This window comes from Pseudophryne corroboree, chromosome 2, assembly GCF_028390025.1.
Source record: "Pseudophryne corroboree isolate aPseCor3 chromosome 2, aPseCor3.hap2, whole genome shotgun sequence".
Taxonomy (NCBI): domain Eukaryota; kingdom Metazoa; phylum Chordata; class Amphibia; order Anura; family Myobatrachidae; genus Pseudophryne; species Pseudophryne corroboree.
The window spans coordinates 681,754,393-681,781,987 of NC_086445.1; the positions used below are offsets into that span (position 1 = coordinate 681,754,393).

General features: G+C 45.5%; 1 protein-coding gene and 1 long non-coding RNA gene across 4 annotated transcripts in view; one reads left to right on the top strand and one right to left on the bottom strand.

Annotated features, from left to right (window-relative positions):
• The window catches only part of RAB7B (RAB7B, member RAS oncogene family), a 127,434-nt gene extending 122,601 nt beyond the window's left edge, over positions 1-4,833 (bottom strand). For 2 of the 3 annotated variants that reach the window (XR_010236643.1, XM_063955158.1), the window contains exons 1-2: positions 4,744-4,832; positions 2,152-2,219 (exon numbers count right to left, since the gene is read on the bottom strand). Coding sequence is in view for 2 of the 3 variants with exons in the window: in XM_063955158.1 (XP_063811228.1) it covers positions 2,152-2,213 (62 nt within the window). In the remaining variant the exon portion in view is untranslated. Of the gene's footprint in view, positions 1-2,151; positions 2,220-2,319; positions 2,431-4,743 lie in introns of all 3 variants that reach the window. The other variant, XM_063955159.1, reaches the window with a different exon arrangement.
• Positions 4,754-27,595, top strand: part of LOC135043854 (uncharacterized) — a 94,778-nt gene continuing 71,936 nt past the window's right edge. The window contains exon 1 of the long non-coding RNA XR_010236646.1: positions 4,754-4,840. This is a non-coding gene — a long non-coding RNA (uncharacterized LOC135043854). The remainder of the gene's footprint in view (positions 4,841-27,595) is intronic.

Here is a 27,595-nt window from a genome sequence, read left to right on the forward strand (position 1 = left end):
TAGTACTCCATAGACACAGTGTGAGGTTATACAGACCAGGTAACCCGTGTTATAGCAGCATGTGAAGTATATGTTATATGGTATATGAGCATGTTATAGTAGCATGCAGTAGTACCCAGACACATTGTGCCACAGCAGTAGTACTCCATAGACACAGTGTGGGGTTATACAGACCAGGTAACCCGTGTTATAGCAGCATGTGAAGTATATGTTATATGGTATATGAGCATGTTATAGTAGCATGCAGTAGTACCCAGACACATTGTGCCACAGCAGTAGTACCCCATAGACCCAGTGTGAGGTTATACAGACCAGGTAACCCGTGTTATAGCAGCATGTGAAGTATATGTTATATGGTATATGAGCATGTTATAGTAGCATGCAGTAGTACCCAGACACATTGTGCCACAGCAGTAGTACCCCATAGACCCAGTGTGACGTTATACAGACCAGGTAACCCGTGTTATAGCAGCATGTGAAGTATATGTTATATGGTATATGAGCATGTTATAGTAGCATGCAGTAGTACCCAGACACATTGTGCCACAGCAGTAGTACTCCATAGACACAGTGTGAGGTTATACAGACCAGGTAACCCGTGTTATAGCAGCATGTGAAGTATATGTTATATGGTATATGAGCATGTTATAGTAGCATGCAGCAGGGACGTGCGGTGAGCTAAATGGCTCAGGAGACACTGGCTAGCACCAGAGCTAGGTTTACATGCAATATATGAGCCAAAGTATACATGTGGGCATTATACATAGGTACAGCAGTATAAACTCCTGGAAATTTGCTGGGTTTTGATCAGAGATGTGCTGAAAAGATGAGCAGGTGAGGCACTGCCTCTCCTGCCATAGACTTTTTACTCCAGAGTTTTGACTATAAAAACTATTAGAATAATGCAGACAAGATATTTCAAACATATTCTTTGTATTTTTCATATACTTTATACAGTCAAAACTCTGGCACAAACGTTAGTATGACAGGAGACGCTCTGCCTCACCTGCCTCACCCCACTGCACATCACTGGCATGCAGTAGTACCCAGACACATTGTGCCACAGCAGTAGTACCCCATAGACCCAGTGTGAGGTTATACAGACCAGGTAACCCGTGTTATAGCAGCATGTGAAGTATATGTTATATGGTATATGAGCATGTTATAGTAGCATGCAGTAGTACCCAGACACATTGTGCCACAGCAGTAGTACTCCATAGACACAGTGTGAGGTTATACAGACCAGGTAACCCGTGTTATAGTAGCATGTGAGGATTCAGTTACATTAAATCTGGCCCTTTGAACATTCATACTTTTCCAGCTAGCATTCATAGTAAGCAATTGCTCCCATGATCACAATGAAGAAACACTACTCACACATGAGTGATTAAGGTCTGAGATACTGATTGCAACATATTTTAGAGTAATCTCTCCAATAAGACAGGAGATGAGCAGTGTGTCAACACAGGAGTGACTGAGCGGCAAAAGCACTACAATCAGTGCCGGGTTAAGACCCCATGGTAAAAGGCAAGATAGCAGTCTGGGGCCCCCTCCTCATTTAAATCCAGATTACTATTTACTACATATACCAGGGGTGGACAATAAGAAACCCGTCAGATGTTGTAGGATTACACATCTCAGAATGCCCTGCTACAGTTTTGCTATTTGGCCAAGCTTGGGGGGTAATTCAGAGTTGACCGCAGCAGCAAATTTGTTAGTAGTTGGGCAAAACCATGTGCACTGCAGGTGTGGCAGATATAACATGTGGAGAGAGAGTTAGATTTGGGTGGGTTATTTTGTTTCTGTGCAGGGTAAATACTGGCTGCTTTATTTTTACACTGCAATTTAGATTGTAGATTGAACTCACCACACCCAAATCTAACTCTCTCTGCACATGTTATATCTGCCCCACCTGCAGTGCACATGGTTTTGCCCAATTGCTAACAAAAATCCTGCTGCGATCAACTTGGAATTACCCCCATCATGTACTGTAGCACACAAGATAAGGCATACTTGGTCGGCTGAACAAAAATAAATTACCGGTACTCTTTGTTTAACCACCAAATAGTAAAAATGGAAAATGTCAATAATGTTCCAGTCAGGAAAGGGCTAAACCTAATACTGTTTACATAACACATTACTTGTTCTTACCCCAGAGGACCAATAATATTCATTTTCAGATCCACTTTCTGATCACAATGCATGAAGTGCATGAAGAGCTGAAAGATGTAAAATACAAAAAATTGTTGTCAACGTTTTGGTAGTATCTAGAAAGTATATGTAACTTTGCATGTGTGACGAGAGTGAGCTACCACTCACTTGTGACCCCTCATAAGGTAGAATGCCAGTGGACTGCCAGACTTCTCCTGGTCTTTGCACAGATGTGTGCCCACCAAAAGTAATGGCACCTGGCCTGGATGGCTATCTTTTCTGCAGAAGAAGCAAAAAGTGAAAAATGAAAGGTATATGCTGATTGGTTGCTCCACTTTTCCACTGCTTCATCTTCAGATGGTGTAAACTGCTTTAAGCCTATGGGGATTTACTTGCAGGATCCCTCTCCCACATCCTCCATCCAGCAGCGGAAACTGACACTGCGCACATACACAGTTTCAGATTCCCCTGGAGTAGTCTTTCACAAATGTGAAAGACTCCTCCAAAATGCGAGGGAAGTAATTCATAGGTACAGCAGTTTTTGCTACTGCTGTTCCTACAAGTTAACTTTAGTACACAGCATGGATATATTCATTCATTCACAATGAAAATATCTATTGCTTTACAGATTGTTAATAATTCACAGGCTTCTAAATCTTAAAGAATAATAATAAAAAAGAACTGAATCAATAATAAACTACTGTTTAGTATTGGACACTCACTCTGCAAAAAGATAACCCGAACAAAGCGGGTTTCACAGCTCTATTTGGGAACAATTACAGTTAAGAGGTATGGATATATTGTTAACAGATCTCTGAGCCATAGAACAGAATGTGCCCTAATGATGTTCAATATACCTTATAGTTTATTAGATGTTTAGATGACATGTAATTGTAATATAAATTGAATCTGTTCAGCTACAAGCACATATGCATCCAAACTATCAAAACATTGTTTGAAATAAAAAAGACAGTCCCAATTCCCGTAAAATTACCTTCATTTATAAATTTGTGTCCACTTGAATTTTTAATTTTACATAACACATTGCGGTACTGTACCTTATGCACATTTATCGATACATTTATAAAGCAGTCTCCATCTCTATGAATTACCAATGGATATAGGGGGTAATTCCAAGTTGATCACAGCAGGATTTTTGATAGCAATTGGGCAAAACCATGGGGGTCATTCCGAGTTGTTCGCTCGTTATTTTTTTCTCGCAACGGAGCGATTAGTCGCTAATGCGCATGCGCGATGTCCGCAGTGCGACTGCGCCAAGTAAATTTGCTATGCAGTTAGGTATTTTACTCACGGCATTACGAGGTTTTTTCTTCGTTCTGGTGATCGTAATGTGATTGACAGGAAGTGGGTGTTTCTGGGCGGAAACTGGCCGTTTTATGGGTGTGTGCGAAAAAACGCTACCGTTTCTGGGAAAAACGCGGGAGTGGCTGGAGAAACGGAGGAGTGTCTGGGCGAACGCTGGGTGTGTTTGTGACGTCAAACCTGGAACGACAAGCACTGAACTGATCGCAGATGCCGAGTAAGTGTGGAGCTACTCAGAAACTGCTAAGAAGTGTCTATTCGCAATTTTGCTAATCTTTCGTTCGCAATTTTGATAAGTTAAGATTCACTCCCAGTAGGCGGCGGCTTAGCGTGTGCAAAGCTGCTAAAAGCAGCTTGCGAGCGAACAACTTGTATTCAATCTGCAATCTAAATTGCAGTGTAAAAATAAAGCAGCCAGTATTTACCCTGCACAGAAACAAAATAACCCACCCAAATCTAACTCTCTCTGCAAATGTTATATCTACCCCACCTGCAGTGCACATGGTTTTGCCCAACTGCTAAAAAATTTCCTGCTGCGATCAACTTGGAATTACCCCCATGGATCATTAGTATGGACTGTCCCATAATTCCAATTATGTTAGTGTAATAATGCGGAGACTCCTCATAATCTTCCAACACGTGTCTTATCCAGATGTAAAACCAATTAGCAAAAGCGCACAATATTTCTCACCTAATGTATGTCATTGTGACTTCATCAGCAAAATCTAATTACAATCTCAAATGTTTCAAGTTGCATTAAGGCAATACTGCAGTGCTGTAATAAAAGTGCATAGGCACTTCTTACACTGACTGGGATGGTAAATTGGAAGAATTCACTAACATGACAGTACCATATAAGAAAAAAACCTGACATTATATAGGATTGTATCTAGATGACATGCAGAAGCTCCATTTCACCGATGTTAAAAATGAGTCCAAACTTTCCATCTATACTTCCAGGAAATCTAATGACTTCTGCCTTGAGAATGAGATGAGTCAGACCACAGATATGCGCCTGCCCTTCTGTACATACTGCAGCTGTGACAGCGACAGTGCGGTAGCATTCTCACCCAGCGCTATGCTCCCAGGTACTGGATGGAGCGCGCACTCAGCGTCAGTATCAGAGTGCAGAACGCGCGGTACCACTGTCAATAGTAACTCCGACCTAGTACCATGGTTGATTCTATACCATGGCCCACGTCAAGCTCGTGACTGACCGCGCCGCCCACGCACAGTCCTGCGTGTTACCTATGTGTCAGTTGGTGGTACCTGAGTTACAGCTTCAACGAGTCAGCCTCTCCCGCCCAGGCTCTCGAAAGGAGAATCTGATGTGCCGGCGCCGAGGACACCAGCAGAAGCAGCACTAGTATGTAGTAGCAGCAGTGTCCTATCCCCGTTTCTTCCCCCTCAGCAGAAAGGAAAGGAGGAGCTGTGCTGCTGTAATCTGCTGGGAGTTGCCCCGCGCCGCAGGCTATCCTACACTGTGATCCTTACGAGGCTGAAGTTAGCTTCTTATTCGGCCAGCTTCTTATTCACTTCTTATTCAAGCTCCAGCTTCTTATTCACTTCTTATTCGAGCTCCAGCTTCTTATTCAGATCATTCAGTTTTGCAAGGGTCAATGAGTCTTGGGCAACACATTTGACGCCTGAAATTCACAGAGTAGGGTCCCTTTCATATGACCCACCTGTATTATGGCTTGCCCAACGCTGGTTTGGGCATGAAATACGCTGGCAAAGTGGGCACATACACAGTATTATGAATTACTAATTTGAATAAGTAGCTGTAGTTTTGCAAGGTTTAACGAGTCTCGGGCAAGAATTTTGACACCAGAAATCAACTGAATCGGGTCACTTGCATATGACTCACATGGATTTTGCCTTGCCCAACACTGGTTTGGGCATGAAATACGCTGCCCAAGTGATCACCTTAACACTCTCATTTTCTATTATGAATAAGTAGCTGTAGTTTTGCAAGGGTTAACGAGTCTCGGGCAAGAATTTTGACACCAGAAATCAATAGAGTCGGGTCACTTGCATATGACCCACATGGATTTTGCCTTGCCCAACACTGGTTTGGGCATGAAATACGCTGCCCAAGTGGGCACCTTAACACTATCATTTTCTATTATGAATAAGTAGCTGTAGTTTTGCAAGGGTTAACGAGTCTCGGGCAACAATTTTGACACCAGAAATCAATAGAGTCGGGTCACTTGCATATGACCCACATGGATATTGCCTTGCCCAACACTGGTTTGGGCATGAAATACGCTGCCAAAGTGGGCACATACACAGTATTATGAATTACTAATTTGAATAAGTAGCTGTAGTTTTGCAAGGGTTAACGAGTCTCGGGCAACAATTTTGACACCAGAAATCAATAGAGTCGGGTCACTTGCATATGACCCACATGGATTTAGCCTTGCCCAACACTGGTTTGGGCATGAAATACGCTGCCCAAGTGATCACCTTAACACTCTCATTTTCTATTATGAATAAGTAGCTGTAGTTTTGCAAGGGTTAACGAGTCTCGGGCAACAATTTTGACACCAGAAATCAACTGAATCGGGTCACTTGCATATGACCCACATGGATTTTGCCTTGCCCAACGCTAGTTTTGCCATGAAATACGCTGCCCAAGTGGGCACATTCACAGTATTATGAATTACTAATTTGAATAAGTAGCTGTAGTTTTGCAAGGTTTAACGAGTCTCGGGCAAGAATTTTGACACCAGAAATCAACTGAATCGGGTCACTTGCATATGACTCACATGGATTTTGCCTTGCCCAACACTGGTTTGGGCATGAAATACGCTGCCCAAGTGATCACCTTAACACTCTCATTTTCTATTATGAATAAGTAGCTGTAGTTTTGCAAGGTTTAACGAGTCTCGGGCAAGAATTTTGACACCAGAAATCAACTGAATCGGGTCACTTGCATATGACTCACATGGATTTTGCCTTGCCCAACACTGGTTTGGGCATGAAATGCGCTGCCCAAGTGATCACCTTAACACTCTCATTTTCTATTATGAATAAGTAGCTGTAGTTTTGCAAGGGTTAACGAGTCTCGGGCAACAATTTTGACACCAGAAATCAACTGAATCGGGTCACTTGCATATGACCCACATGGATTTTGCCTTGCCCAACGCTAGTTTTGCCATGAAATACGCTGCCCAAGTGGGCACATTCACAGTATTATGAATTACTAATTTGAATAAGTAGCTGTAGTTTTGCAAGGTTTAACGAGTCTCGGGCAAGAATTTTGACACCAGAAATCAACTGAATCGGGTCACTTGCATATGACTCACATGGATTTTGCCTTGCCCAACACTGGTTTGGGCATGAAATACGCTGCCCAAGTGATCACCTTAACACTCTCATTTTCTATTATGAATAAGTAGCTGTAGTTTTGCAAGGATTAACGAGTCTCGGGCAACAATTTTGACACCAGAAATCAATAGAGTCGGGTCACTTGCATATGACCCACATGGATTTAGCCTTGCCCAACACTGGTTTGGGCATGAAATACGCTGCCCAAGTGATCACCTTAACACTCTCATTTTCTATTATGAATAAGTAGCTGTAGTTTTGCAAGGGTTAACGAGTCTCGGGCAAGAATTTTGACACCAGAAATCAATAGAGTCGGGTCACTTGCATATGACCCACATGGATTTTGCCTTGCCCAACACTGGTTTGGGCATGAAATACGCTGCCCAAGTGGGCACCTTAACACTATCATTTTCTATTATGAATAAGTAGCTGTAGTTTTGCAAGGGTTAACGAGTCTCGGGCAACAATTTTGACACCAGAAATCAATAGAGTCGGGTCACTTGCATATGACCCACATGGATATTGCCTTGCCCAACACTGGTTTGGGCATGAAATACGCTGCCAAAGTGGGCACATACACAGTATTATGAATTACTAATTTGAATAAGTAGCTGTAGTTTTGCAAGGGTTAACGAGTCTCGGGCAACAATTTTGACACCAGAAATCAATAGAGTCGGGTCACTTGCATATGACCCACATGGATTTAGCCTTGCCCAACACTGGTTTGGGCATGAAATACGCTGCCCAAGTGATCACCTTAACACTCTCATTTTCTATTATGAATAAGTAGCTGTAGTTTTGCAAGGGTTAACGAGTCTCGGGCAACAATTTTGACACCAGAAATCAACTGAATCGGGTCACTTGCATATGACCCACATGGATTTTGCCTTGCCCAACGCTAGTTTTGCCATGAAATACGCTGCCCAAGTGGGCACATTCACAGTATTATGAATTACTAATTTGAATAAGTAGCTGTAGTTTTGCAAGGTTTAACGAGTCTCGGGCAAGAATTTTGACACCAGAAATCAACTGAATCGGGTCACTTGCATATGACTCACATGGATTTTGCCTTGCCCAACACTGGTTTGGGCATGAAATACGCTGCCCAAGTGATCACCTTAACACTCTCATTTTCTATTATGAATAAGTAGCTGTAGTTTTGCAAGGTTTAACGAGTCTCGGGCAAGAATTTTGACACCAGAAATCAACTGAATCGGGTCACTTGCATATGACTCACATGGATTTTGCCTTGCCCAACACTGGTTTGGGCATGAAATACGCTGCCCAAGTGATCACCTTAACACTCTCATTTTCTATTATGAATAAGTAGCTGTAGTTTTGCAAGGGTTAACGAGTCTCGGGCAACAATTTTGACACCAGAAATCAACTGAATCGGGTCACTTGCATATGACCCACATGGATTTTGCCTTGCCCAACGCTAGTTTTGCCATGAAATACGCTGCCCAAGTGGGCACATTCACAGTATTATGAATTACTAATTTGAATAAGTAGCTGTAGTTTTGCAAGGTTTAACGAGTCTCGGGCAAGAATTTTGACACCAGAAATCAACTGAATCGGGTCACTTGCATATGACTCACATGGATTTTGCCTTGCCCAACACTGGTTTGGGCATGAAATACGCTGCCCAAGTGATCACCTTAACACTCTCATTTTCTATTATGAATAAGTAGCTGTAGTTTTGCAAGGGTTAACGAGTCTCGGGCAACAATTTTGACACCAGAAATCAATAGAGTCGGGTCACTTGCATATGACCCACATGGATTTAGCCTTGCCCAACACTGGTTTGGGCATGAAATACGCTGCCCAAGTGATCACCTTAACACTCTCATTTTCTATTATGAATAAGTAGCTGTAGTTTTGCAAGGGTTAACGAGTCTCGGGCAACAATTTTGACACCAGAAATCAACTGAATCGGGTCACTTGCATATGACCCACATGGATTTTGCCTTGCCCAACGCTAGTTTTGCCATGAAATACGCTGCCCAAGTGGGCACATTCACAGTATTATGAATTACTAATTTGAATAAGTAGCTGTAGTTTTGCAAGGTTGAACGAGTCTCGGGCAAGAATTTTGACACCAGAAATATACTGAATCGGGTCACTTGCATATGACTCACATGGATTTTGCCTTGCCCAACACTGGTTTGGGCATGAAATACGCTGCCCAAGTGATCACCTTAACACTCTCATTTTCTATTATGAATAAGTAGCTGTAGTTTTGCAAGGGTTAACGAGTCTCGGGCAACAATTTTGACACCAGAAATCAACTGAATCGGGTCACTTGCATATGACCCACATGGATTTTGCCTTGCCCAACGCTAGTTTTGCCATGAAATACGCTGCCCAAGTGGGCACATTCACAGTATTATGAATTACTAATTTGAATAAGTAGCTGTAGTTTTGCAAGGTTTAACGAGTCTCGGGCAAGAATTTTGACACCAGAAATCAACTGAATCGGGTCACTTGCATATGACCCACATGGATTTTGCCTTGCCCAACACTGGTTTGGGCATGAAATACGCTGCCCAAGTGATCACCTTAACACTCTCATTTTCTATTATGAATAAGTAGCTGTAGTTTTGCAAGGGTTAACGAGTCTCGGGCAAGAATTTTGACACCAGAAATCAACTGAATCGGGTCACTTGCATATGACTCACATGGATTTTGCCTTGCCCAACACTGGTTTGGGCATGAAATACGCTGCCCAAGTGGGCACCTTAACACTATCATTTTCTATTATGAATAAGTAGCTGTAGTTTTGCAAGGGTTAACGAGTCTCGGGCAACAATTTTGACACCAGAAATCAATAGAGTCGGGTCACTTGCATATGACCCACATGGATATTGCCTTGCCCAACACTGGTTTGGGCAAGAAATACGCTGCCCAAGTGGGCACATTCACAGTATTATGAATTACTAATTTGAATAAGTAGCTGTAGTTTTGCAAGGTTTAACGAGTCTCGGGCAAGAATTTTGACACCAGAAATCAACTGAATCGGGTCACTTGCATATGACTCACATGGATTTTGCCTTGCCCAACACTGGTTTGGGCATGAAATACGCTGCCCAAGTGGGCACATACACAGTATTATGAATTACTAATTTGAATAAGTAGCTGTAGTTGTGCAAGGGTTAACGAGTCTCGGGCAAGAATTTTGACACCTGAAATCAACTGAGTCGGGTCACTTGCATATGACTCACATGGATTTAGCCTTGCCCAACACTGGTTTGGGCATGAAATACGTTGCCCAAGTGGGCACCTTAACACTATAATTTTCTATTATGAATAAGTAGCTGTAGTTTTGCAAGGGTTAACGAGTCTCGGGCAAGAATTTTGACACCTGAAATCAACTGAATCGGGTCACTTGCATATGACCCACATGGATTTTGCCTTGCCCAACACTGGTTTGGGCATGAAATACGCTGCCCAAGTGGGCACCTTAACACTCTCATTTTCTATTATGAATAAGTAGCTGTAGTTTTGCAAGGGTTAACGAGTCTCGGGCAACAATTTTGACACCAGAAATCAACTGAATCGGGTCACTTGCATATGACTCACATGGATTTTGCCTTGCCCAACACTGGTTTGGGCATGAAATACGCTGCCCAAGTGATCACCTTAACACTATAATTTTCTATTATGAATAAGTAGCTGTAGTTTTGCAAGGGTTAACGAGTCTCGGGCAAGAATTTTGACACCTGAAATCAATAGAGTCCGGTCACTTGCATATGACTCACATGGATTTAGCCTTGTCCAATACTGGTTTGGGCATGAAATATGCTGCCCAAGTGGGCACATACACAGTATTATGAATTACTAATTTGAATAAGTAGCTGTAGTTGTGCATGGGTTAACGAGTCTCGGGCAACAATTTTGACACCAGAAATCAATAGAGTCCGGTCACTTGCATATGAATCACATGGATTTAGCCTTGCCCAACACTGGTTTGGACATGAAATACGCTGCCCAAGTGGGCACCTTAACACTATCATTTTCTATTATGAATAAGTAGCTGTAGTTTTGCAAGGGTTAACGAGTCTCGGGCAAGAATTTTGAAACCTGAAATCAATAGAGTCGGGTCACTTGCATATGACTCACATGGATTTTGCCTTGCCCAACACTGGTTTGGGCATAAAACACGCTGCCCAAGTGGGCACCTTAACACTCTCATTTTCTATTATGAATAAGTAGCTGTAGTTTTGCAAGGGTTAACGAGTCTCGGGCAACAATTTTGACACCAGAAATCAACTGAATCGGGTCACTTGCATATTACCCACATGGATTTTGCCTTGCCCAACGCTAGTTTTGCCATGAAATACGCTGCCCAAGTGGGCACATTCACAGTATTATGAATTACTAATTTGAATAAGTAGCTGTAGTTTTGCAAGGTTTAACGAGTCTCGGGCAAGAATTTTGACACCAGAAATCAACTGAATCGGGTCACTTGCATATGACTCACATGGATTTTGCCTTGCCCAACACTGGTTTGGGCATGAAATACGCTGCCCAAGTGATCACCTTAACACTCTCATTTTCTATTATGAATAAGTAGCTGTAGTTTTGCAAGGGTTAACGAGTCTCGGGCAAGAATTTTGACACCAGAAATCAATAGAGTCGGGTCACTTGCATATGACCCACATGGATTTTGCCTTGCCCAACACTGGTTTGGGCATGAAATACGCTGCCCAAGTGGGCACCTTAACACTATCATTTTCTATTATGAATAAGTAGCTGTAGTTTTGCAAGGGTTAACGAGTCTCGGGCAACAATTTTGACACCAGAAATCAATAGAGTCGGGTCACTTGCATATGACCCACATGGATATTGCCTTGCCCAACACTGGTTTGGGCATGAAATACGCTGCCAAAGTGGGCACATACACAGTATTATGAATTACTAATTTGAAAAAGTAGCTGTAGTTGTGCAAGGGTTAACGAGTCTCGGTCAACAATTTTGACACCATAAATCAATAGAGTCGGGTCACTTGCATATGACCCACATAGATTTTGCCTTGTCCAACACTGGTTTGGGCATCAAATATGCTGCCCAAGTGGGCACATACACAGTATTATGAATTACTAATTTGAATAAGTAGCTGTAGTTGTGCAAGGGTTAACGAGTCTCGGGCAAGAATTTTGACACCTGAAATCAACTGAGTCGGGTCACTTGCATATGACTCACATGGATTTAGCCTTGCCCAACACTGGTTTGGGCATGAAATAAGTTGCCCAAGTGGGCACCTTAATACTATAATTTTCTATTATGAATAAGTAGCTGTAGTTTTGCAAGGGTTAACGAGTCTCGGGCAAGAATTTTGACACCTGAAATCAACTGAATCGGGTCACTTGCATATGACCCACATGGATTTTGCCTTGCCCAACACTGGTTTGGGCATGAAATACGCTGCCCAAGTGGGCACCTTAACACTCTCATTTTCTATTATGAATAAGTAGCTGTAGTTTTGCAAGGGTTAACGAGTCTCGGGCAAGAATTTTGACACCAGAAATCAATAGAGTCGGGTCACTTGCATATGACCCACATGGATTTTGCCTTGCCCAACACTGGTTTGGGCATGAAATACGCTGCCCAAGTGGTCACCTTAACACTCTAATTTTCTATTATGAATAAGTAGCTGTAGTTTTGCAAGGGTTAACGAGTCTCGGGCAACAATTTTGACACCAGAAATCAACTGAATCGGGTCACTTGCATATGACCCACATGTATTTTGCCTTGCCCAACACTGGTTTGGGCATAAAATACGTTGCGCAAGTGGGCACCTTAACACTCTCATTTTCTATTATGAATAAGTAGCTGTAGTTTTGCAAGGGTTAACGAGTCTCGGGCAAGAATTTTGACACCAGAAATCAACTGAATCGGGTCACTTGCATATGACCCACATGGATTTTGCCTTGCCCAACACTGGTTTGGGCATGAAATACGCTGCCCAAGTGATCACCTTAACACTATCATTTTCTATTATGAATAAGTAGCTGTAGTTTTGCAAGGGTTAACGAGTCTCGGGCAAGAATTTTGACACCTGAAATCAACTGAATCGGGTCACTTGCATATGACTCACATGGATTTTGCCTTGCCCTGGTTTGGCCATGAATTACGCTGCCCAAGTGGGCACCTTAACACTCTCATTTTCTATTATGATGGGATGGTATGGTAAACCTATCTATGTTTAATGTATTTATTTATTCTAAGTTTCTTACATAGGGGCTAATTCAGGTAGGATCGCAAGTTGCGATCCAGACTGAATGTTTACGATGGCCCAGGTGGCGCATGCGCAGCACCCATCCTGTGCATGTGTTAGGGTCTCCTGCCCTGTGCTGCCACGTCGTCATGGCAACCGGGAGACAAGTGCTAGTGGAGTAACCTGAGCGCAGCTGATACTCCGGTTCGGGTCTTTTGCTGTGCAGTGGTTATAGGCTCTGTGCATGGCAGGGGATCCGGTGCTGGTTTTTGTACTCACAGTCTGTGAGGTCTGAGTGGGGCGTGGACAGCACCTGCTTTATAAGGCCTCTTCTCAGGGTAAGCAGATGCTGCTGAATCTTTGTTGGTTAGTCAGTTTCTGAAAGTTAGCCAGTACTGTGTAGCTTTGTATTTGTTTGTTGCTTACTGCAAATAGGCCTGGGGATTTGGTATTACACTCTGCCAATCCAGACCTAGCAGTAAGACTGGAGTCAGTCGTTTAGCTTGCTGGGGTTCTGTTACTACTCTGTGAACTTAGCAAGTTTGCGACTGTATTCTAAGACTTGCCTGTCTAATCCTGTCTCACTGTGCTAGGTGTCAGGGGTCAGTTTAGTGGCAGTAAGCTGAACCTGTGCACTGCAAGTGAGAATTAGGATTGTGGAGACTCTCCTTGTGTCTATCATTCCATCTCTGACCAAGGAGTTTACTGCCACACCCGTTGGTAACCCTTTAGGGTTTTGCTGTTGCCCTTAGCAACAGCATTTCGGGTTCTCTACGTATTAAAACACAACATCTTGCTTTTCCCATCTGAGCAGTTCTAATACAAGGGAGATACCCAGTTCCTTAGCCTCTGGGCTTCTCTGTTCACTTTGTGTGTATTTTGTTACCCTATCACCTTCTGTGTACGTTATGTCATATTCCCCAGTCTGTCTGTGAGTCCATTTGTTTTGCATAACAGTTCAAACACCAGTACATTCCTGCAGGCACTGGAGTGCATAACAGTCCTGACACCAGTACTTTCCTGCAGGCACTGGTGTGCATAACATATTCAGCAGCCTAATACTCCTGTTGAAATTTTGTGGGAATATGGAGCATACCCCTCAAAATACGTTGCAACAGGTGGTCGATCAGGTGCAGGTCCTGACTCGACAATTTAATGATTTGTCCATTAAAATGCACACCTCCCAGGCTGCTGGCGGAGCTCCCGCAGCAGCAGCACCTGCAGGGGTTAAGGAGCCGAAAGTAAATCTCCCAGATCGTTTTTCTGGAGATCGCTCGCAGTTCTTTTGTTTCAAGGAGAGCTGCAAGCTATACTTCCGGCTTAGGCCTCAGTCTTCTGGGTCGGAGATTCAGCGGGTGGGCATAGTGATTTCCTTGCTACAAGGAGACCCACAGGTCTGGGCATATGGGTTGCAGCCTGACTGTCCGTCGCTTAAAAGTGTTGATGCTTTTTTTACGGCACTGGGCATGTTGTATGATGACCCTGACAAGACGGCCTCAGCCGAGGCTCAGATTTCGATCCTTAAGCAAGGGCAAAGGCCAGTTGAGGTTTACTGTACGGAGATTCGGAGGTTGGCCCATGATACCCAGTGGAATGACCCAGCCCTGAGACACCAGTACCGAAGAGGTATTTCTAACCAGATAAAGGACCAACTGGTACAATATCCCTTGCCTGATAGCTTGGATCAGCTCATGCAGTTATCCATCCGGGTGGATAGACGGCTGAGAGAGCGTAGGCTTGAAAGGGAGACTGAGATTTCCTTCCTTCCCAAGGGAACCTCAGACTCTGAGGAATTTTCCGAGGAGCCTATGCAGATTGGGGCTACCCGCCTCTCCTCGCGTGAGAAGACGCGGAGGAGACAGCAGGGGTTGTGTTTGTACTGTGGGAATAAAGGTCATGTGGTAGTATCATGCCCAGAAAAGCCGGAAAACTTCAGGGCCTGAGGGTGATGGGAAATATCCTGTCAGGCCAGAAGTCAGAATTTCCCAAGAAGACTTTTATCATTCCGGTGACCTTGAAGATCCTCGGTCAAACTGTCAAGACTGAGGCCTTTGTGGACAGTGGGGCCGACGGGGTTTTTATGGACCGCCAATTCGCCCTGAAACACTCTGTTCCCTTAGTACCCTTGGCATCGGAAATTGAGATTTGTGGGTTAAACGGGGAACCATTATCCCAAGGTAAAATTACCTCTTGCACTAGCCAGATTTCTTTGTTTATTGGAGCCACGCACTCTGAAAAATTGTCCTTTTATGTGACTGTCTGTACTTTTGCCCCATTGGTGTTGGGGTTACCCTGGTTAAGGGCCCACAATCCTCAATTTGACTGGGTCTCTTGGGAGATTCTTAGTTGGGGTACTGATTGTTTCAGGAGTTGCTTGAGCCTTCCAGTCAGGCTCTCGCAGCTAAGTTTGCCAGGATTGCCAGGGTGTTATGCAGATTTTGCGGACGTGTTCTCCAAAAAAGTTGCAGAGGTACTACCTCCCCATCGCCCCTATGACTGTGCCATTGATTTGTTGCCAAATGCTAAGCTTCCCAAGAGCAGGTTGTACTCCCTGTCACGTCCTGAGACTCAGGCTATGGCAGAGTACATTCAGGAGAACTTGGCTAAGGGATTTATCAGACCTTCACAGTCTCCAGTTAGGTCGGGGTTCTTCTTCGTGGGTAAAAAGGACGGTTCGTTGCGACCCTGCATCGACTTCAGGGAATTGAACCGTATCACGATTAAAAACTCATACCCACTGCCTCTCATTTCGGTCTTGTTTGACCAGCTTCGTACTGCCACCATTTTTTCTAAGATTGACCTACGCGGTGCATACAATCTAATCCGAATAAGAGAGGGGGATGAATGGAAGACTGCCTTTAATACCCACTCAGGGCATTATAAATATTTGGTGATGCCTTTTGGGCTCTGTAATGCCCCGGCAGTCTTCCAGGATTTCATGAATGATGTGCTCAGGGAATATTTGGATAGATTCTTAGTTGTATACTTAGATGACATCCTAATCTTCTCCCATTCCCTGGAGGAACATCGGAAGCATGTACGCTTAGTCCTCCAGAAACTCAGAGACCACCGGCTTGGGGCGAAGCTGGAGAAGTGCGAATTTGAAGTTCAGCAAATCGCATTTCTAGGATATATTATCTCCCCAGAAGGTTTCCAAATGGAGGGTTCCAAGGTACAGGCAGTCCTGGATTGGGTGCAGCCCACTAGTTTGAAGGCGCTTCAGCGTTTCCTGGGCTTTGCGAATTTTTATAGACGATTTATCGCTGGATTTTCGTCTATAGTGGCGCCCTTGGTGGCACTCACTAAGAAAGGGGCGGATGTTGCTCACTGGTCTTGTGAGGCTAAAGCGGCTTTTGCCCGTCTCAAAAGGGCATTTGTTTCGGCCAAGGTGCTGCGACACCCAGATCCAGAGCGTCCTTTTGTGGTGGAGGTGGATGCCTCTGAGATGGGTATTGGGGCAGTGCTTTCTCAGATGGGAGTGTCTGATAATCGCCTTCATCCCTGTGCTTACTTTTCCCGTAAATTTTCGCCTGCCGAGATGAATTATGACGTGGGTAACCGGGAATTGTTGGCTATTAAGGATGCACTCGAGGAGTGGAGACACTGGCTTGAGGGGGCTAAGTTTGTGGTCTCAATTCTCACTGACCATAAGAATCTGGCATATTTAGAGTCAGCGAAGTGTCTCAATGCCAGGCAGGCACGATGGGCTTTGTTTTTTGCTCGCTTTAATTTTTTGATAACATATCGCCCTGGGTCAAAAAACATCAAGGCTGATGCGCTCTCGCGGAGTTTTGCTCCAATCCAGGAGACCACCGAGGAGCCGTTGCCCATTGTTTCCCCATCATGTATTAAAGTGGGCATTACCCAGGACCTCTTATCATTAGTCCTTAGAGCACAGGAGCAGGCTCCTCCAGACCTTCCGGTAGGTCTTTTGTTTGTGCCTCCTAGGTTAAGACAGCGAGTGTTCCTGGAATTCCATGCCAAGAAGTCGGCAGGTCACCCGGGTATTGCCAGAACTCGGGAGTTGCTATCTAGGGCGGTGTGGTGGCCCTCGGTGGCTAAGGATGTGGATCAGTGGGTTCGGGCATGTGACATCTGTGCCCGAAATAAGACTCCTAGAGGGGTTCCTGTTGGCCCATTACATCCACTCTCTATCCCATCTAAGCCATGGACCCACATTTCAATGGATTTTGTGGTGGACTTGCCCAAATCCTCGGGGATGACAGCCATCTGGGTTGTCGTTGACAGGTTTTCGAAGATGGCGCACTTCGTTCCACTGGTTGGGCTGCCATCGGCCAGACGCCTGTCTGAATTATTTATGCTGCATGTTGTGCGTCTCCACGGGTTGCCACTTGATGTGGTCTCTGACCGCGGATCCCAGTTTGTGGCCAAATTCTGGAGGGCATTTTGTTCCGATCTCCAGATTTCTGTCAGCTTGTCGTCGGGCTACCATCCACAGTCTAATGGGCAGACTGAAAGGGTGAACCAGTCCTTGGAGCAGTTCCTCAGGTGTTATGTCTCCAAGTGTCAGACTGACTGGGTTGCTCATCTGTCCATGGCGGAGTTTGCCTATAACAACGCGGCTCACTCTGCTACAGGGATCTCTCCCTTCCTTTGTGTGTATGGGCATCATCCTAAGGCCAATTCTTTTGACCCCCAGGACTCCATGCCTGGTGGTTCCTCTGTGGTTTCGGTCCTTAGAGGTATTTGGTGGAAAGTGAAGAAAGCCCTTGTGTCTGTGTCATTAGTGACCAAAAGGGTTTTTGATAAGCGGAAAAGACCCTGCAGCTTCAAATTAGGAGACTTCGTCTGGTTGTCTACCAAGAATTTGAAGTTGAGACAGCCATCTCATAAGTTAGGCCCCCGGTTCATCGGCCCTTATAAGATCACCAGGGTTATCAATCCGGTGGCATTTCAGTTAGATCTGCCCCGTTCTTTGGGTATCAATAAAACATTTCATTGTTCCCTTTTAAAACGGGCGATTAGTAATCCTTCTTCCAGTGGAAGACCTTCCCCTCTTCTGATACGTGGCCAGAGGGAGTTTGTTGTTGAAAGGATTCTTGACTCCAAGGTGGTTCGGGGTCGGCTGTCATTTTTGGTGCACTGGAAGGGGTATGGCCCGGAGGAGCGGTCGTGGGTGCGCAGTTGTGATCTTCATGCCCCCAGACTGATACGCTCTTTCTTCTCGCAGTTCCCCGATAAACCCGGTGGTAGGGGTTCTTTGACCCCTCGTCAGAGGGGGGGTACTGTTAGGGTCTCCTGCCCTGTGCTGCTACGTCGTCATGGCAACCGGGAGACAAGTACTAGTGGAGTAACCTGAGCGCAGCTGATACTCCGGTTCGGGTCTTTTGCTGTGCAGTGGTTATAGGCTCTGTGCATGGCAGGGGATCCAGTGCTGGTTTTTGTGCTCACAGTCTGTGAGGTCTGAGTGGGGCGTGGACAGCACCTGCTTAATAAGGCCTCTTCTCAGGGTAAGCAGATGCTGCTGAATCTTTGTTGGTTAGTCAGTTTCTGAAAGTTAGCCAGTACTGTGTAGCTTTGTATTTGTTTGTTGCTTACTGCAAATAGGCCTGGGGATTTGGTATTACACTCTGCCAATCCAGACCTAGCAGTAAGACTGGAGTCAGTCGTTTAGCTTGCTGGGGTTCTGTTACTAAACTCGCCATGCTTTGGGCACACTGTTGGAATCTCACTCTATATCCACGTGGATCATAAAGTAAGAACAAGTTGGTTAAAAAAGACATAAAAAACACATGGGCCCTCATTCCGAGTCGTTCGCTCTGTAAATTTCATTGCATCGCAGCGATTTTCCGCTTAGTGCGCATGCGCAATGTCCGCACTGCGACTGCGCCAAGTAAATTTGCTATGCAGTTAGGAATTTTACTCACGGCTTTTTCATCGCTCAGGCGATCGTAATGTGATTGACAGGAAATGGGTGTTACTGGGCGGAAACATGCCGTTTTATGGGCGTGTGGGAAAAAACGCTACCGTTTCCGGAAAAAACGCGGGAGTGGCTGAAGAAACGGGGGAGTGGCTGGGCGAACGCTGGGTGTGTTTGTGACGTCAAACCAGGAACGACAAGCACTGAACTGATCGCAGATGCCGAGTAAGTCTGAAGCTACTCTGAAACTGCTAAGAAGTTTGTAATCGCAATATTGCGAATACGTCGTTCGCAATTTTAAGAAGCTAAGATTCACTCCCAGTAGGCGGCGGCTTAGCGTGAGCAACTCTGCTAAAATCGCCTTGCGAGCGAACAACTCGGAATGACCTCCATGGTGACCTTTTTCTATGTCGACCTTTTTAAAGTCAACCTTTTGCTTGTGTTGAAGTTTTTTCAATGTTGACATAAACTATGTTGACCTTTTGGTGTGTGGACCTAGACACTGTCAACCATTGACCAGATACCGGTAGTATAAAAATACCTGCAGTTGCCCGAGACTGTAGGAGGCTGCACAGAAAAGATCTCTTAGGCCCTGGTACTTTTTTGAAGCCTGCAGTGTTCCCCCTGGGAGCCTCCCAGGGGAGGATGGATCCTACTGGGGAGGACAATGACGGCGAGTCCCGGGCTGCTGGGCCCGAAGGAGGCCCCGGGATTTCTGGCCTGCAGACAGCCGTGGAAGTTCCAGCATTGGGAGATTCGGTCAGTGTGGCAGCTCCAGTGATTGTGGACCCTGTGAAGAATCAGGATCCCCAACTAGTGACCCCCAAACCACAGGACGCTAGCTCTCCGGGTGAGGAAACCCGGGGGGGGGGGGGGGGGGAATTTGGCAAAGGTACCTGCCTGTGTTGAAGCGGTGGATGCTGTGGTCTCTGATAGCAGCTCAGAATCCTCTATGGATGAATATGTGAATATGATCCTGGAAGAGTTAAAAATGGAGCAGACTCGTTTCTTTCCCTCAAGAGAAGGAAATGAAATACTTTTAGCAGCCGTGAGAAAGCTCTCCTAAAGGATGAGATTTGGGAGTACTAGCCTGGCTGCAGTAAAGGAAAGAATTAAAGCGTTATGTAATCTGGCTCTTTCTCAGGAGAAAGAAGTGTTGATGAAGTCTTTACCTGAGCAGGATGGTGGGGGCAGTAGCGGCTCGGTCCCGGCAGTTTCGCTAGCGCGTCAGCATTGTGTAGTCAGGTTCTGTCTCAGGGGAAAACTGAGTTGCAGGAATCTCTGCCTGAACAGGATGGCGGTGGCGGCCCGGTCCTGGCAGGTTCAGTAGTGGCATCAGAGCCTCCAGTGGAGGGTATGGAGGTGGGAGTCCAGCCTATGGAGAAGGAAGTGGCTGTCGGTAGCTGTGAAGGAAGTGATGTTTCTAAGATCGTGCATGGTGCTGTAGAGATCGTGGAAAGGCCAATGATGGCAGTATCTGGTGGCTTCCAAACGGGGGAGGTGTCTCTCCTGGAGGAAATGCTGGGCGGTGACGCTGCAGTGGGCGTGGTGGTTGCTGGGGTAATGGCGGGTGCTGGGACTCTGGTAACTGTCGCTGCTCCCTGTGGACTTGTCCCCGAAATGCTTGCCTCTAAAGTTGCAAGTGTGGGGGCGACGCGGCCCGTGGTTTATGCTGAGGCTGGCCATCCCTGTAAGCCTGCGGTGGCTGGCTCTGGCTTAGTCACCATGGTGGCTGAGAGATGCGGGGCCAAAGACGCATCGGGTATAACATCGCAGGTGACATCATTACCCACGTCGATGGGTGTTTGAAAGTATGAAAGAGGGGCAGAGATTGGCTCAAGGACTGCCAGCTGTAGATAAGAGCAAATTAACCCCTGAAGAAGTTATGTTGGTAGAACCTGTATATGGTGTGAAGTTCGTTTAACTTTCAGGAAAGAAAAGCAATACCTTAAATGCACAAAATGTTCAGGCCGCTGCGACTGCTAAGCGTGTGTGTGTAAAACCCCTATGAAATGCATACACGTTGCGTAAGCACGCCGTCACGCTGTAAGCACAAAGTAGCAACATGTGCGGCGGAATATACTTTATAACCCCTAACAGGAAAGGAATGCGACACCAATTGTATATGTAATGTTGTGGTCCAACGCAGCATCAAATATTTACTTAAAAGGGGGTTCACAGAGAAATACAACAATACAAGAGAAAAGAAGTTACAACCAATGGATACATACCTTTTGTTCGCCTGCACCACCCAGATCCGGTCCTCAGTCAATCTGGCTAGATGACCTTCAGAGTCCGGCCAGGAGGCATGTTTTTTATACAATGGTCCAAAGCATGAAACAAAGGAAACTGTAATCTCTTCTTTCATAGGTCAAAGAGCTGGTCATTCACAGTACGTGAGAGGTCATAGGTTGGTTTGAACAGGTGGGCGATGCCTTGTCCAGGTGCACCTGCAGATGTCTTCCACTGGGTTTCCGCCGAATATCAGGAGTACAGTACATACAGTGAGGTATGAATATTGTTTTCCTGCGCAAAACTATGCGCAGGAGCATGCGATTATCTGCAAACTGCAATCGGAATATTGCCCTTGAATTACTGTACATGTGGATACCAAACACTATGTTCTGACCTATTTCTGTCCCCTCACATCCTGTAAAGTTGAATATCTCTATTGTTTCATTTCTAAAGTAAATGTAACTTGCTGGTGTGATGTGTGTGGGCTATGTGTAAATTATGCACCACGTGGAAGAAATGTCAGTTATGTCTTTGTGGCTTTTCCATGCGAATGCGTATGCTACCGTATTTACTCATACCACGCGCTAATAAGCAGGACTTCATGAGCCAATGTACGTAGCGTGCGGGCATGTGCACGCTCAGCAGAACAAGCACACGCACGGAGGCCACTCTGTGTGGTGTTTGTACTTGATGCATGTGGGTATAATATTTTCGACTTCGACAATGGTAACATGGATATGCCGGTGAGGGCTCTAGCAGCTATGAATTTGCTTCAGGCGAACCAGGTCAGGATGACTGGTGGGGTGGGGAGTGTGGGAATAGGTGCTGTAGTCGTCTAGCACCTGAAGGTCTCCCTGTAACTCCCACTGAGGTTAGGCCGGGTGCTTGTTCATATGCTAATTCTTTGGCGGCTCCTGGTCGGGCGAGTGCTGGTCCTCAGTTCGGGGTGAGTGGGGGTCAGCCCATAAAAAGAAGAAATGTGGTGCAGTTCATATGGGTAGGGGATGGGGAGGCTCCTTCGAAGTCGGAGTTCTTAGGTATGATCTTCTCACTGGGGTTTGACGCTGTAGATCTTTTTGCATGCATTCACCCAGTGAGAACTCCAGATTTCGACCTGAGCTTCCTCTCCCTGAATGGCCTGCAGGCCTTTGGCTCCCGTTGGGAGAAAAACAAGATGAAGGAACCAGATTGTTTTATTCAAAGCCCATACCATCACGAGGCAGGACAGGGTTAAGATCACTGTGTTGGTGCGTAATGAATCACTGCCCCCTGCTGATATTATATATTGGTTGTCTAGGTCTTGTACAGTACTATCTCCTTTGGTAAAGTTTGATCATATTTGGGGGGGGTCTGGCCTTTGTGAGGTTACACCAGGTAGAGGTTGAGACTAGACACATACCTTCCGCCGCTTACATTGGCCGTGATCGGCTCCAGTGTGTCTACCCTGGGCAGCCCAGAACCTGTCATAAGTGTGGTGACTTCCGTCACCTCAGTAGGGAATTGTGGGGTGATTAAATGTGCTTTGTGTGGCCAGTTGGGGCATGGGTCCTGGGAATGAAGCAAGGTCAGGTGTAATCTTTGCGGTGCAGTTGGTCATCCCTACAGTTGATGCCCTACGGCTTCGCATAATTATAGTGCAGGGGTGGAAGAAGTGGTGCCGGAGGTTGGTCATGGTCGCGAAGATAGCGTACCGGTAACACTGCAGCATCAGGACATTTCAAAGAGAACAGAAGCTGATTGGAAAGAGAAGATTCAGCCTGAAAAGGGGGGGGGGCATCCTTTCAGATCGTCAATATAGGGAGGAGGAGGAAGCCTAAAAAAAAGGAGGCAGATGTTGTTTTGTCAAATAGGTTCGAAATCCTGTCTTCTTCTGATGAAGAAGAGGGGGAGGTGGTCATGGTTGGGGAAAAATAATTAGTTTTTGTCCCAAATGTCTCAAAAAATAGAAAGCCAAAGCAGGCCTCTAATCTGTCAGTTGCTTGGAAGGAGGTTGTAGCTAAGGATAAACAGGGAAAAATGGGACAAGGTAAAGACCAAATAAAAACTAAACACTTGGAAAGAAATGGTTCTCAGGGTGAGCTGGAGAGGGATCCTGTGGGGATAGAGTTGAGCAAAGCTGTAGGACCCCTGTTAGACGTGGTTGAAGTAGCTCAGTGTCCAGAAGGGGAAGTCCCTCATTCTTCAGGTGAGGTGTTGGTGGTTGATTAAACTCCTGGGTCCCCTGGTGGGGGTGGTCCCGGAGGCGTCTCCTTTATTAGTACCCCAAAGGCTACTGATCCGAATCCTCCCCTGGACGAGGTGGTAAAGAAGGAGGGGTGTGTTGTTGGGGAAGGGATTGGTAGGAAGGGGTCTGAGAGTCTACTTAGTGAGACTGTGGTCCTTGTTGCTGATAGTGTGAGTGAGGAGGAGGAGGGGGAGGTGGAAGAAATCTCCCTGTCTGACGAGGATGCTATCCCTTTTGGGGTGGCATGTAAAAGAGTTGGATCCTCGGATGAGGACTCTAAAAGACAAGCAAAGAAAAAGTGAATGGGATCCTACTTCTGTAATCCAAAAAACATGGATCCCCAACATATGCGATGTGCCATCATTAATGTGGCTTCCGTGTTTTCCGAACGTGCTCATTTCTTGGCCTTTGATTTTTTTCAATATGGTTGATGTTGATTTTTTTTATTTTTACAGGAGACCAAGATAGGTGACCTGGCCACACTTCATCGGGCCAAGGGTGTCAGGATTCTGATTTAGTATGTCCCCGGAGGGGGCACTAGAGGGTCAGTGTAGGAGTGATAGAGGAAACTGGGAAACGGACAAACAGTTCCGCGCATGTGCGCTTGATATTTATTATCACAAAGGGATAACCGATGACAGGAACAATGAATAATAACTTAATCCGATAAATGAATATTTAAAAAGTCACTGGTAACAAATAAGCAATGAAGATGCTGAGAACACACCTGAGGAAAGTCTCTACTGCAGATTGGTGTAGCAGACTATGGCTGGAGTTTGTAGCAAACTGGAACAATGAAGACTGGAGACTGGAACACAGGAACGTGCACACTGAATGCGACTCGCAGGAGAGCTGGAGTGGTTGCTGCTACTTGTAGTTCCACAGGAACACTGGAACAGGGAAACAACTTGGAGATGCCAGAAATAGGAGATTGCTGGAAACAAAGAATTGAAGACTGGAACCTGGAACTGGAAACTGGAACTGCTGGGACCTGTAGTTCCACAGGTCCAATACACAGGGGTATCTCTGCAGACAGAGGACTGCAAACAGGAGACGCCTGTTCACAGAATGTGACGTGTTGTCCAAGGCTGGAACCTGGAACTGGAAACTGGAACGGAACTGGAACTGCTGGGACCTGTAGTTCCACAGGTCCAATACACAGGGGTATCTCTGCAGACAGAGGACTGCAAACAGGAGACGCCTGTTCACAGCATGTGACGTGCAAGAGAGCTGGAACCTGGAACTGGAAACTGGAACGGAACTGGAACTGCTGGGACCTGTAGTTCCACAGGTCCAATACACAGGGGTATCTCTGCAAACAGGGGACGCCTGTTCACAGAATGTGACTAGTTGTCCAAGGCTGGAAACTGGAACGGAACTGGAACTGCTGGGGCCTGTAGTTCCACAGGTCCAATACACAGGGGTATCTCTGCAGACAGAGGACTGCAAACAGGAGACGCCTGTTCACAGAATGTGACGTGTTGTCCAAGGCTGGAACCTGGAACTGGAAACTGGAACGGAACTGGAACTGCTGGGACCTGTAGTTCCACAGGTCCAATACACAGGGGTATCTCTGCAGACAGAGGACTGCAAACAGGAGACGCCTGTTCACAGAATGTGACTTGTTGTCCAAGGCAATGAGACTGAGATAGGAACTGAAGTTTATACCCCTTGGTCTGTGATGATTGGATGTTGCATCTGTGAGAACACACCCCGCTGGATTAGGTGTTCAGATCAGCTGTGAGTTAGCTGAAGCACTGTGTACTCCAGGCTGCAGTACACTGAAAACTAGAACTGGAACAGAAATGAACTGCTGGAACCTGTAGTTCCACAGTAGTGATGCGATGGAGAATGCAGATTCGTGACAAAGGGTCAGTATAAGCGTGGTCCTTCCTTCTGGTCTCTTGCGGCCAAGGCGTACGGTGGGTTGGCAGTGCTTTTTTACTGATATGGTAAACGTGCACAAGATTATAGAATTACAGGTAGGTAGGTGCATGGTTTTGGATGTCAACCTGAGAGGACTTGACCTGAGATTAATAAACAGGAAATGTCTTTTCAGGGAGATAAAACCGTTTTCATTTACGGCCCGGCAGATTGTCTTTGGTGGTGATTTTAACACCGTCATTAGGCCAAAAGATAGGGGAGTCACAAAGATGACCCTGGGCTATGATTCCAATTTTTTAGTTAGCATGATTGGAGAGGCTGGTCTGGTCGATGTGCATGTTCGCCATTTCCCAGACCTCACCGGTTTCACCTATCATTGTGGTAGCCGTAGGTCTTGGATAGATAGGTTTTTTGTTAAGGAGTCCTCGAAAACTTTGCCTCCTGAGACAAAGCCAGTAGAGTTCTCTGATCACGTTTTTCTGTGTGTTCCTTTGAACGTCTCAGAAACCCCTCAGAAAGGGCGGGGCCTTTGGCATTTGAATTCCGGGCTCCTGAAGGAGGAGGGAGTTAGACAGTCACTTGAGACTTTTTTCAGCTGCAGGAAACACTTCTGGAGGCTGGTTGGAGTAGATCTGAGTGGTGGGAGGAGTGTAAAAAGAGGACTCAAAGGTTTTTTCAAAGGCTGGTAGTCAGGAGAAACTTGACAAAAAGATGTATTTACCAGAGCCTGAGAAAGAAACAAGATTTCTTGACCTCTGGATGTGGGGATTGTTGGGAAATCTCCCGGGTGAAGGCTCAGATGAGACAATATCAGTATAATCGTCTGGCTTCTTTGATTTTGGAGAGGGATTATGGGACATACCACTCGCCTGATCCCTACCAGAGTTGCAGAAAATCAGTTGATTTGAGGGAGGTCCGGGGCCTGTTTGATGACCAGGGTACTCTTCATGGAGACAGGGAGGATCTGTACTTGGACCAGTGCTTTTTAATATCTTTATTGGTGACATTGCAAATGGCATTAAAGGGAAAGTATGCCTTTTTGCAGATGACACAAAGGTATGCAACAGGGTAGACACACCAGGTGGGGTAAAACAAATGATTGAGGATCTAGGTAGACTAGAGGAATGGTCAAGAGTCTGGCAATTACAGTTCAATGCCAAAAAATGCAAAATCATGCACTTGGGTCTCAAAAATCCTAAAGCTAAATACAGTATTAATGGCACTATACTGAAAACTACTGAGGAGGAAAGGGATCTAGGAGTCACTATTTCAGATGACTTAAAAGCAGGTAAGCAATGTAACAAGGCAATGAGGAAGGCTAGTCAGATGCTTGGCTGCATTGGGAGAGGAATCAGCAGCAGAAAGAAAGAAGTAATAATGCCACTGTATAGGTCATTGGTACGCCCTCATCTAGAATACTGTATTCAGTTCTGGAGGCCATATCTTCAAAAGGATATTAATACATTAGAAACTGTACAAAGGAGGGCAACTAAAATGGTGCATGGCCTACATCACAAAACATACCCAGAAAGACTAAGAAATCTCAATATGTATAGTTTGGAGCAGAGAAGGGAAAGGGGGGACATGATAGAAACTTTCTAATATATGAAGGGTTTTAACAAAGTCCAGGAGGGAAACATTCTCCAAATGAAGAGAAGCAATAGGACACGAGGACATGCACTGAGACTGGAGGGGGGGAGGTTCAGGGGAAATTTGCGGAAAAATTATTTCAAAGAAAGGGTAGTGGACAAGTGGAATAGCCTCCCATCAGAGGTGGTAGAGGCTAAGACAGTAGAGCAATTTAAACATGCATGTGATAGACATAAGGATATCCTTACAAAGAAATAAGGATCAAATAAGGTTAGTGATAAAAAGAATATAAAAAAAAAAAAATAAGGGGCAGACTAGATGGGCCAAGTGGTTCTTATCTGCCGACAAATTCTATGTTTCTATGTTTCTATTTTGGGAGTCATCAGGTCTTATTACTGCAACCTTTTGTCTGAGCAGCGACTCATTAGAGAGAGGATGGATCAGTTCCTGGGGGAGACACCTGGGCTTGAGCAGCTTGATCCTTCTTTTGACTCTTTGGGGAATGATGTGACAGTGGAGGAGGTCAAGAAGGCTATAGACGGTTTGTCTATAAAAAAATCTCCAGGCCCAGATGGGTTAACATATGAATTTTTTAAAGTTTTCTCAGACATCTTGGCTCCTTGTCTTGTAGAGGTATTTCATGAAAGCCTGGGTGAGGGAGTTCTCCCTCCCTCTATGAGATCCTCTGCTCTCATATTATTGTCTAAAGGCAAGGACCCAGGCCGTATTGAGAATTGGCGCCCCATCGCTCTTCTCAATA